The sequence below is a fragment of the Molossus molossus genome, unplaced genomic scaffold (genome assembly GCF_014108415.1).
Source record: "Molossus molossus isolate mMolMol1 unplaced genomic scaffold, mMolMol1.p scaffold_m16_p_5, whole genome shotgun sequence".
Classification (NCBI taxonomy): domain Eukaryota; kingdom Metazoa; phylum Chordata; class Mammalia; order Chiroptera; family Molossidae; genus Molossus; species Molossus molossus.
The window spans coordinates 18,317,909-18,331,247 of NW_023425388.1; the positions used below are offsets into that span (position 1 = coordinate 18,317,909).

At 33.6% G+C, this 13,339-nt stretch overlaps 1 protein-coding gene across 1 annotated transcript in view; it reads right to left on the bottom strand.

The window, feature by feature from the left end:
• Nucleotides 1-11,613: 11,613 nt before the first annotated feature.
• The window catches only part of NCAM2 (neural cell adhesion molecule 2), a 184,721-nt gene continuing 182,995 nt past the window's right edge, over nucleotides 11,614-13,339 (bottom strand). The window contains exon 20 of the mRNA XM_036243644.1: nucleotides 11,614-11,892. Within this exon, the coding sequence (XP_036099537.1) occupies nucleotides 11,784-11,892 (109 nt within the window). The 3' untranslated portion in view covers nucleotides 11,614-11,783. The remainder of the gene's footprint in view (nucleotides 11,893-13,339) is intronic.

A 13,339-nucleotide genomic window follows, 5' to 3' on the forward strand; every position in this document is an offset into this window, starting at 1 on the left:
TATTATGAAATATAGAAGATGTAGAATATTTTAAGGTCTTGATAACCAATAGAGAGGCAAATTTGAAGTCATCAAGAAACAAGGATTATTATAAATATGTGTGTTTCAACCAGTGACCTATGAATAGCCTCTTATCAATAGAAGAATAGAGATTCTAAAAAAGTAGCCAGTTCTCTTTAAAAAAAATTTTTTTTAAAGTAATCAGTTTTTATATATTCTTAGACTAAAATTTTAGACTTTGAAGGTAAACACTCTGGAGTGAAAACAAGAAAGGTGATTATCCAAATCAATTTTATTTTTTTTATTTATAATTTTTTCACTGAATTTTAAATAGCAATACTTTAAAATATGTTCTATAATTTTTTTCCTTATATTTTTAGACTATACATATTTTATTTCTTAAACTTAAATATATAGTAATTAAGTATATTTTTAAAATATTAGAAGAATCTGAGAATGCTGATTTATGGCCAAATCTAAAGTATACAGGGAGAATCCAAGAAAAGGTCTTAAGTTATTAAACCAGTTATATTCTGAGATTAATTTTAAATACATTTAAAATATATAGTCTCTTGATATGTGATACTTAATATAAACAATGTAAATAGAAACTGACCTGAATTTAGATCTTGGTTCTATCACTTTCTAGATATATAACACAAGAAACATCATTTCATCATTCTGCGTATCAGCATTTTAGTTATAAAAATTATGGAAATCACTAATAAGGTATCTAGTGTCTACTTAAGCTCCATTATTTATTTTATTCTACTCGGTGATTTCCTAAGTGTAGAACCTTTGTCTATCTATTGCCACTGTAATGTTCTGAGCATTTCTCTGCTTGGTAGGATATGTCTTGTTTCGTTGTGGCAATAATTCAGTGTTGAAGTCTTCGGTCACAGTTACCAGGTGGCCACAAAGTTTGGAAGCTGTTGTCATATCAACAAGAGTGATGCCAGCAGAGGCCTGAGAAGTAATTGCACATTAGAACTTGTGTTCCTGAAAAAGTCCTTAGAACTTGTGTCCCTTTTCAAAGTCTTTCACCACACCCTGAAGGTCTTTGCGTCAGATGACAGAACGCCCTGGGGCTCTGTGGGGAAACACCTAAAGGACACAGGCCACTTCCACATTCCAGTTTCTTTTGGCTGTCTGCTCAAGGCAGCTATGTAATTGACCTCAATGCATTAATAGAGGAAAAACAAATCAAAACACACACATGTACACATCAAACTGAGCAAAGTCAGCAAACAAAACCATAATGCGATAGAGTGTGGCAATATGTTTTGCAGTAGTTGGTGACACAGGCTGGTGGGCAGAATAATGGATGAACAGGTCCTAATCCCGAAAACCTGTATATGTATTGCCTTACATGGGGGGGAACGACTTTGCAGATTTGATTAAGTTAAGGACCTGAAAAGGAGGGATTATTTTGGATTATCCAGGTAGAACCGATGTTTATCACAAAGCTTCTTGAAGGGAAATAGGGAGGCAGGCCTCGTGAGTCAGAAGGAGGGGTGTTGCTGGAACAGAGGTCCAGGCCTCACCACGACTGGCCTTTCAGAGGGAAGGGATCACGATGAGTCCAGGAATGTGTGTGGCGTGTGCACTGTGAGCTGACTGTTTGTGTTTCCCTCCAATTTAATGTTTAAAACTCTAATCCCCAGTGTGATAGTATTTGGAGAGGGGGCCCTTGGGAGGTAATCAGAGTTTGGATTGGGTCATGAGAGTGGCCTTCATAGAGTGACTAGCCTTGCCAAAAGAAGATAAGAAACAAGGTTTTTGCCGGACCAGCGTGGCTCAGTGGATTGAGCGTCGCCCAATGGACTGAGAGGTCCCGGCTGGATTCCAGGTCAGGGCACCCGCCCGGGTTTCAGGCGTGCAGGAGGCAGCCAATAGATGTTTCTCTCTCACATCAGTGTTTCTATCTCTCCCTTTCTCTCTCTCTCTAAAAAATCAATAAAAACATTTTAAAAAGTAAGAAAGAAAGAAACAAGATTCTCAGTCTGCGTCTCTCTGTTTCTCTGTTTCTTTCTCTTTCTCATGCACCCACCAACAAAAGGCCATGTGAGCACAAAACCAGGGAGAGGGCCCTTCCCAGGCACCCAAACAGACTAGCACCCAATCTCGCACTTCCAGCCTCCAGAACGGGGAGAAATAAATGTTAGTTGTTTGAGCCCCCATCCATGTTGACTTGCGATTGCAGCCTGAACTAACATTCTAGACACTTTCAGACTATCACAATCCCATTGCCACCTTGGTTTTAGACCAAAGAAGTATGCATCAGAGTCTCCGGAACCATGAAATGATCGATCTGTGTGTGTGTTTTTAGGTCCCTTCACTGTACTTTCTCAGGACAACAGTAGGAAAGTCATGCAGTGATGCAGATCGGTAAAAAGGGAACCGATAGCTCAGGCGGGCTGCTACTGTAACAAAACCCTGAAAGCCTGTCATTAGCGTTGTGACGGGGCAGGAGACGGAGGCTTGGATGCAGGTAAGGGGAGGGTTATGAAGGTCCCTGGAAGAGTCAAGGAATTGCTTTGAGAGACTGCAAACAATTGTTCTGTACTGGCAGAACAATTAGGAAAATTGTTGCCCGTGATCAATTAAAAAACAGAAAATGTAAGTCATGAGTTTGTGAATCTGACAAAAGAGATTTCCAGGCAGCATGTTTAAAGTGGTAATTGTCTTTTGTTTTTCTTCTCTGATAAGATAAAGTGTTGCTAGAGAGAGGTGTACTTGCCAGATAATGCTCAATTTCAAGCAGAATTTAGATCATTATTTTCCACCCAAGACTTGTCTTCTGATTCCCATACTCTCCAGCTGTCAAAAGTTTCTCAGAGTAATAAATGGCATAATGGTATACATCAAATTAGGTTACTGCCAGTTAAACATACTCTTGAGATCAAAATCGAATCAAGGTGAGCTTTGTTTAGCTAATACAAATTTAAGGAAGTGCCACCTAGACATACTAATTGAACGAATGGGCTTTTAAGACTCTTAAAAGACGTTTTTAAATAGCACTACATTTTGCAGACCAACACAGAAAGGGAACTGTCTTGAGGTTTGAGTGAGGATTTTGTGTAGAGATTATAATCTGATACACAAAAAACTAATACTGTTTTGTAAAGGCTTTGTGACAGCTTGAACTTCATGGGACTTAGTTTAAGTGAAAATAGATTTCTAGGTGCTAACTACATCTGTCCAGGAAGCGGGACAAGAAATGTACTCAGCTACAATCATACACTATTTCATACAGAAAAGTAAGAATATCTCATAGAATCACCCCAAGAGCCACTGAGAGTGATAGATTCAGTAATGTCGTCCAGAGAATAGAAGATCCTAATCCAGGAAAATCTCCTATGCGGGAGGCAGGTGGCTCTAGTAAATTTGTTTGTCTGACTTTCACAATTTCTACAGAAAGGTCACTGTCAAATGCCCTATTCCTCCTTACTTGTTTTTTTTGGAATGGCAGTGTCTATTATTATTTTCCTGCCCCTGTCTCGCAATTGTCTGTAGGGTTTTTTTGGGGCAGTTCTATTGTCTTTTTAGTGCCCAAGCATCTGCACTTAGAAACCACACCCAAGGTATAACACCCAAGGAGAGTTACTGGCACCTGAAATTTTTTTTTTTTTTTAATAAATTCTGAAATTTAAGGTTGATCCTGATAACACAAGATTTTGGAAGTCTTGGTGACCCCTTGAGGGTGAGTGAGTTTTGCATGTGAAAAGGATGTGAAACATTAGGAAACAGAAGAAGGATGGTGCTATACTACAACATGGGTTGTGTTCAATAAATCGTGCCGTTGCTTACACCCCTCTGTAGTCACATTGAGTGTGTGTGTAGTCACATGACTTTATTGGAAGTCGGACATTGTAAGTGTGATGCCAACAGGATCTTGATAAAAATATGCACGTTGGGGCTTCCATTTGTAAGGTCCCCTTCAAATCCAGTGGCCACATGAGTGAGCTCACCTATACCATATGGAGTAAAATGATTACCAATAGTTATACAAAGTAATGCATTATTGATGTTTTAAGACACTAAATTTGGGGTTGGTTTGTTTTTCAGTAAAAGATAACTGAAAGAGAAGTAAAGGAAAAGGGAAAAAAATGCTTTCAACTTTTTTGAGACCTCAAATTTAGCTGATTAATAATTCAATGAATTATGAAATTGTTGACTATGTACTATGTACTGTCTCTTAAGAATATGAAGTAGCTAACACAACTTATCAGAATCAGTGTTGAAATGTGGCAGTTATAGAGCTAATCATGGCTACTATTTATTGGTATTTTCTCTGTGGTAGACACAGCACAAAGAGCTTCATCAGCTGTTGGAGATGAATATTATTCACTTTATAACCATTGTATTATAGATAAGGAAACCAAGGTTTAAGTTTTTGCATAAATTGCTCAGAGCTTATAAATAAGTGTTAAATTGAGACGTGAACTCAGGTTTATTTTAGTTCTAATATTTGAGTTCTTAATCTATTTCCAAAGAATATTTCCGTGATCTCAGCTCTATCTCAATGCAGCTTTGTGAAAAAATCCTTCCCTTATCTTTTTTTTTTTTTTTTCTGGTGAGTAATGATATGCATCTCTTGATTTCTGAGTTAGTAAAAATGTTCTTTATACTTTTAAGGCAGTGCTTCAATTAGAATTGGTAGGGTAATTTAATATATTCAAACTTGTGGATAAAGTTTCTCAACCTACATTAATGACCTTAAGTTTATGTTCTATCCCCTTTTACATAGTTTATAGAAAGATGCCTATTTGCTCCTCCCAGCCAATGCCTCCTACCCCTAAAAGAAATTGTAAGTTCCTTCTAAAACCCTCTATTTATAAAATGACTCTTCCAAAAGAATTTCTAATTGCTTTATCTCCAGATATGATAGTTAGTATACAAATGTCTTGGACTTACTTTGGTAATCAATTTTTTCTATATATCTCAATCTTCCCCGGTCAGCTTCAGACACTGATCATGCTTGGGACAGATGAAAGAAAGATCACGTGATCTTGTAGGAGGATGTGGAAATTGGAGGCGTAAGAGAGGACATTAATATGAGTTGAATCGTCAAGTTAATCTTTTTTCTCAAATACTAAGACATCTTAATACTAGAAATATCTGCATTTAAAGTCTGATGAATTAATGGAATGTCAAAGTAAGTTAAATATTGATACATATAATAAATAATGTTTAAATCAATATTTAAACATTATTAATAATACATCAATATTTAAGTATGATATATTGATTTAAACATTATTCTAGTACAATAGTACATTTGCCTTTCCCACAAAAATTCTGTCTATGGAAGATGAGTTAAGTTATGCAGGAAAGTTAAAATAACCAAAGGTATGCATTTTGTTTCAGGGAACAAAGCTATGTTTAGGATATGTAGACGCATGAGACACGTTACATAAAATATAACATGCATTTTATGTTTTGAGAACATTCTAACTTGGTACTGAAAATTCATTCATAAAAAAAAATTAAATCTAAAAATGAATTTGAATGCTGATCTCATCCATGGCATGCCACTCAGGAGACTTTACTATGTTACAAGAGAATTTCTAGTAGGCAATGGCTTGGGTTAGACAAAATGGGAGGATTTTGCTAAAATATTAACAATGCTACCTGGTATATTTCTATCAATATCAGAGACAAAATTAGTTTTAGCCTCTTTATCATGTTATATTTTGCATCTCATTATTACCATTCCTTTAAATATAGGAGCACAAGCACAATATTGAAATGCTTTTTCTTTCACCCTTCAAAGCGTATTTAATGTTACTTTTATTCTATGTGTGTATGCATTTTATGGAATTTTGTAAGGTTTATATTGAAAATTGCCCACCTTGTGACAATTTGGCATTTACTATTTTTTTTCCCTTTTAAGAATAAATTAAACTTTACACTTCCTAAAAACCAGTGAAACCAACTAGTAAAAGCACATAAAGAATGATTTGCTTCCCTTCATTTAAAACTCATGTAGTTCTACAAGGAGATATTTTGTATAGCAATGGGAAATACAATTTCAACATGTACTAGAAGCTAATCTAAAGCTGCCACTCACAGTGTGTGTCCACCCCAGTGGACCGCACGCTTCTGTGTGCCTCAGACTTGCCAAAAAGGCTTGTTAAAACAGACTCCTGAGCCCCTTCCCGATTCTTCTGCTGTAGCGAGCCTGTGATGTGGTCCAGAAAAGTACAGTTCGAACAAGTTCCCAGGCAGCGCTGAAACTGCTGGTCTGGGACCACATTTTGACAACTCCAGCTCTTACCAACTGTCTATTCATTAACCTCTTTCGCTCGGGCACAGTGTAGAAGCCAAAAGATCATGACTAGAGGTGAGTCAAGATGGCAGAACACATTCTCTTCTTTTGATTATATACAAATATGTTTGGAAATCTTTGAAAGTATTTGTTGAGTCATAAGCTCACTCATCACAAAGATATTATTCAAAATAAACATAAAATGCAACACTTTATTAAAGTAAAAGTATATTTACTATTAATATACAAATGGTGAAGTGACAATTTTGATATACTTACTGTAAGCCATACTTTCAATGTCTCTCATAAATACAAAACTTCAACATTTGCATTATAATTTTTACAGTTTAGACACATATATACAGCATTTCATAGGGACATACTATATTGAAACAATAAGAAACTTTGTGGTAGCTAACTAACTTAAGAATATAGAATTTGAATGGAATATATAAGTTAAAGAAAATAACACTATGTTTTAATGCATACTGAACACAGCATAGAATTCACATACCGTAAAAAAAAGAAAAGTTTTTTAAAACTTTTATTTCTAAGAAGTTCACGTATTCCTAACAGAGTTTAGAGGCAAATGCAAAACCAAGAACATTCCTTTAAGAATTGAAACAAATATGTGTGCACTGAACAGTATCATTTATTTCATATAATGCATGTTGTTCTCTAAAAAAAAATCCTATTTGCAAAATTGAATCATAGGTTCTAATGTTAACTTTCTCCTTTGGATTTCACTCTGTTTTCTCCTTTGCATCAGTAGAATTGGCCTGAATTTTCATCTAAGCAATGTTCCTAGTTCCTGCTCAAGCTCTTCTTACACTATGCCCTCACCTGTTCAAAATGTAGGGGTTCAGTCTGCCTTTCCAAACTCTCAGCTCTTCGTCCCTCTATTCACCTCTGCCTGGTTGTGATGGAAAATGCTCCAACAGTCATTGTCTTTGTTAATTATTTTCCAAGCAAAGCTAAAACAGACACCAAAAAATGTCTTCATTTCCAAAAAAAATTAAAAATTGGCAATGATAGAATTATACGGGCAACTTTTATATTAATAATTATGAACACCATGTGGCCTAAATCTTAAAAATTGTAAAAAAAATTAAAGAGAGGGTACCAACTAATGTATTTAAGTCACCGACAAAATTCTATAGTGAATGATGCACTACTTTTTTAAGGATATTAAATGTTGTCAAATAAATATTAAGTATTATATATAATATTAAAGTATATGAGGAGAAATAATCAATTAGTATTATTGTATAATGTTGTAAAATAACTGCATCTACAAAAGTAAATGCAATTTTTAAATAAGGAGTGAAGGGACCCGGAAGGAAATTATATTTGTTCAGTAACTATTACATATAGGTCCTTTTATAACTTTCTCATTTACACATATAATTATTTCATCTCAGAACATTATTAAGTTCATGAGTTGAATACTTTCTTGAAAGATTTTTTTTTTTTAAGGATTGAATTACTTCATTGCTGTGACTTTCCACAGTTTAATTTTAGCATGTGCTAATACATCCATATGCGATTTCAATGTGAGAGAAAATGTAATGATGCTTCAAAGGGTTAATAGGATATAAATCTTTTATCTCTAAAGATAAATAATGCAAAGAGTCTCATTAAAAAAAAATCTTCACCTACTCAGTAGTTTATTGAATAAGCACTCTGGATATGGTTATAAAAAAAAGACCTCCATAAGGGATTGAAATTGAGTGTTTACATTATTCTTCATGAAAAAGAACACTGCAATTTTAATATATAAGTGTAATGTTATTCTTATATTTTAAAATTAAGAAATGGAGATTATTTTTACCACTTCAGTTTCAATATTTTCATCAGTGATTATCATATTAACAATAAAGGATGATTTATGTTCCCAAATCAAATATATAGCAGAAAAAATGTTAACCCAAGTGACACCATAATAATTCACCTTATTTTAAAAAGTCATCTTTGTTGCTTTGTTTTACAACTGGTAATACTCAATTTTAACAATATCTAGAATGCCTTTATTGTTTAGAACAATACCGAACAAATTAAGTATAGTTTGTATTCATCAAAAGAATTGTTTTGTCATAAGTGGAAATAAATTGTACAGTATAATTTGTTCTATTTAGATTTTGTATTCAAGGTAAAGTAGTTTGAACTGCGATTATTCACTGAACATAATTAAGACAGTATCATTCAATTGTCACAGGAGCATAATATATCAATAAAGATTGTAGTTGTATTTTTTAAAGCAGACTCTCATGCTAATCTAAAGGCACAAATACATTTTAATTATTTAAAATAAGAAGCATAAAATAAAGGTATGACTATAAAATTATAAGTAATTATTGGTACTTAAATAAATAATTTGATTAATAAAAGACTTCTATTTATATAAATGTTTAATTCAAAGACTAAGATACATGTAAACTTTCCTCGATGAAACAGTCTTTGAAAATGCTTCTATAGGTATTAATATTACAACTAAAGAAAAAACTTGAACAGCATTTCATTAATGTTAGACATTAGTAACAATAGAATGGCAATATGTTGATTCACCGAAATCACAAATAAATCTTTAGAAATTACAATTCTTAATTTTTTTGCAAATTATTGTAAAATATGTTAACACATTAATTTGTGCAGTTTAAAAAACAAAATATGTGCTAAAATGCCGATATTATTGTTTCCTCTTATATGTTGTTGACTAGAGATTGTCATTGCCTAATTGCACATAACCTATCTAGAAATACCAATTTTTTTTAGTGATAATTTTGTTTCTTTGTTTAAAGTACCATATGTTCTGATTAATTTTTACCATACATATACTCAGTCAACTCTTTTGATATTTGATACTAACACTTAAGAGTACCCAGATGGTAAAAATAACATGTATTACAGATACATGGATATGTTTAGTCTAGAATAAGAATGAAAAACAGGAAACATGATTTCAATTCTGTTCATATTTTACAATTTACTAAAATTCATCTCTCAGATGGAAACTTTTACAAATAGAGTAATTTGGAGCATTACATAAAAATGTTAAAAAAAAAAAAAAAAAAGCTTATCACAGTTTAGCCCTGCTCCTGCATGGCATACATTTCAAGACAAGAGAGAAGAACCACTCGGACACCATTGAAACAGTGCACTTTAAACAATGTCTACAATTAGCTCCAGATTTCCTGTTAATTTCAGATCTTTACTCCACATTAGTGGCAGGAAGTTCAACAGCAATATATATAAAAGTAATATTTAGGTAAATTGCTTTACATGGAAAGTCCAAAGAAAAGAGACAAAGAGAATGTTTAAACTGAAAAAAAGACAAAAATATTTGTTCTTTATTATGGTTTTTCTGCTTTTGAAGAATATCACGGATATAACAACAGTTAACATGCTAAGTTGCTAAATTTTCTTAATTCTCTCACTACTGTTCATTTAAAACCAGGTAGCCCTACCCAGGAAGAATTAGCACTCATGGCTAGTGCTTCATTGACATTTCATTAAGCCCATTTACTTTGCACAAGAATTTTGACTCGTTTTAGCACATTGATCCAAAAGGGCAAAAAGCAAAACAAAACCGTAAAATAAAGCAAACAGATGATGAGACGAAACGTAATTTAAACAACAACAAATCCATCAAAAAGACCAGTTGTTGGAAAATTCCTACTAAAATTCTTAGGTAGGCACGGACGTCTTTTCTTTTCCTTCAGAAGATGCCAGGAAGGATAACAAGGAGAGATTCCTGCTTCATGACCCTGAACATTCTGGCAATGACACTGGACCGTGAGTGCCTGAACGTGCAGATGGGCAGATTCTGTCCTGCTGATCACCAACATTTTGTACAATTAGCTGTCTCTCCTCGCCTGACACTTTCCAGCACTTTGTACATAAAAGTGTTCATAAGTGGCATTCACATTACATTGACTATGCATTCATCCGGTTGTCTTTATAGAGAGACACCCTGAAGCAGGTGGCTCTGCACTATTCGAATTTGCTCCAATGTTCTATTGGAGCGCATCCCCCAGCCAGTCAATATTTGAGCTATAATACTACCTCGAACACTAACGATTATGAATATGATGGGACCTAAAGAAACCTTTGGTTCTCTAGGATAAGAAATAATCTAAACTTGCTCCCAATGGTATGTATATTTATAATCATAAATACTTTTTTTTTTTACCTTATATATAACTGAAAATTATGTTTCAGTCCTTTACCCCTGGGAGCTTGCATAGCTTGGAAATTAATAAGTATTTTATTTGGGGATAGGCCCTAACGAGTAATATTTGAAAGTTTGTGTTGAATAGTTACGGGATTTCGTCAACCAAAGTTGTTTATCAAAATCTTAAAATGACTTCTAGCTACAACACCCAGAATAAAAAGATGGCAGTAATTCAGTTGTTTAGCGTTGACACGTTCATGGCATGTTTAAATGGTAACTTCTTGATTTAACCAAACTAAGGATTTTAACTTCCATTAGCCAATTACATCTACGATTGACCTATATCACCTGAAAAACAAATTTTCATAAAAACAATTATCAAAAACGATGGGTAAAATATGTATTTGAAGATATGGTTTAAAGTATTGAAATGCTAACGACCTGTTTTTTGATAAAATTATTTAAAAGTAAAAGATAATCACATATTTATAAATATATCAAGACAACATGGATATCGTTCCCATTTCAATTTACTTTATTACTTGAAGCTGAGGGCAGAAGTCAATATTATTTTCACTTGCAATACATATATTTTTTTTGTGTGTAATCCATTGTGAGTGAATATGGCATATAGAAAGAGAGAGATTTACGGCATCTTTCTAATCTATTTTTACATATAACTAATATTCATTCAACTGGATAACAATTTTAATTTGGCACTTTAGTCTATCAAAAATCAATGTAATTGTAACTTAAAAAGAGTTTGCCAAAGTTTCTCTCATTTTTAATATCTGCTAAAGATAGCTGGCTTCTTCCAGCCCAGGTGCCCTGAAATTCTCCTGATAAAAAAGTATAGCCTTTATTAAGTGTTTGCATCTCCAGCTGAAATCCAGCTTACTACTCTATTTGCCCGAGATAGGATTCAAAACATGCAGGGCTCTCTTATCCATTTAGCTCACAAACACTTTGTGTGTTTGTTTTGTTTAAACTCCTCTTTGTTGGAGAGGTCGTGGTATGAAGTATAGTTCTTAAGAAGCAGGACTCTGTAGTCATCTAACTGCAGCTCTTCAACCAGAGAGTCAAATTGATACCCAAGCATTGGTGCCAGTCAGGTCTCTATATAGAATTTCTTAACAAAATAAACAACAACAATAACAACAACAACAACAACAAAGGAAATGGACCATGGGCGGGAGTATCTGATCATATGTATATGTGTACAAGCTATTCCAAGCTAGAAGTTTTCCCAAGAAATTAAGGTCAATGGAATAGTTTTGGTAATAGGGTCACTGCAATCCAAATGCTCCTTGTAGCATTGCTCAAGACTCTGCCATCTTGGTGTTATGCTTTGCTGTCGTCTTCTTTTGATTGGATGTCATTAGAAACCTTAATTTCTATAGTTTCTGGATTTAGGACTTCTTTCCCATTCTCTTCTTTTAAAGGCAATTTTCTGGAAGGAAATATAGAAATAGTAAACTTCATTTGCTAAGGCACTTTAAGTGGGATCCCATAACATATAAGTTGCTGTTCTGTAGAAGAAAATATGTTACAATTATTAGAATAAAATGATAAGATCTGTTAAAGTATTATCAGACTGACAAAACATAATCTAAAAGAGAACAAAGGAGTATTGTCTAATGTAAAAATGTGATGTGATGCAAAATGATAAAACGATACATTCATAAATTTAGATGTACCAAATTATTCATTACTGAGTGGCTTACATTTGATAATGAGTTGGTAATATTAAAAATATCATTAATATTTGGAAGGTAAAAAATTAAGGCATTTTTATATATCCAGGAAATGATTTACTAATACTTGTTTTTCTAGTAAAACCAATCAAATTTGCTGCCATATTCTGTTACATGAACCTTAGAAGCTGGATGAATAGGCAATATTCTTTGGAACTTGATGCAAATAAGCATATTTCAGGGCTTTCTTACTTTTTTTTATATTTACTGTTTTCTTTAGTCTTTATTCACTATTATTATTTTCTTTTTACTTGTGTATCATTTATGAGCATTTTTTTGAGAGTTGTTTCCAGTTGTTACCTATGATGTAATAACACACTTTTTCAACACTAATATATTTACAAATTTGCCCAATGTTATAGTTCACACATAGTGAATTAGAATTACTCTATAAAGTACATGATTTTCCAATCACTATGCTATACATCTGAAATGAATGAAAAATAATATTGAATGTAAATAGCAATTGAATTTTTTTTTTTTTTTTTTTTTTTTTAGTTTTTAAGCCCCACAGGGGTAAAAAATAAAAATGAATAAAAATAATTTAGTATGTAACTTTTAAAATATCATGTTCTGATCGTTGATGCTCCATGGGATATATCATAAAGAGTAAATGGGCCCTGGCCAGTTTGGCTCAGTGGTTAGAGCGTCGGTCTGCAGTCCAGGGAGACCCAGGTTTGGTTCCCGCTAAGGGCACGTACCTTGGTGTCAGTTTGTCCACATCCCTGGTTGGGTCATGTGGTTGGCAACCACTCAATGTGTTCCTTTCACATCGATGTTTCTCTCTCTCTCTGTTCCTCTCTCCCCCTCCGACTCTATCTGAACAAAAAATGGAAAAATGTCTTCGGGTGAGGATTAAAAAAAAGAGTAAAAGGATTACAAATACATCTTTAACTTTAACTTCAGGTACTATGTGTGTTATCATTCACTTTCTTTTTTTTTAAGTCTTTTTAAGCTTTTTTCTCTATTGATTTTAGAAAGAGAGGAAGATTTACTTCTGAAGCAGAGACTCTAGATCCACCTTGTGCCTGCTGCTTCTGCTCGAGTTAACTTCAAATCAGAAGGTAGGAATTCTAAATGCAATCACTAAAAATGTCCTGAGGATTCATATTAAAAATGTAACTACAGAGTAATACTTTGTGT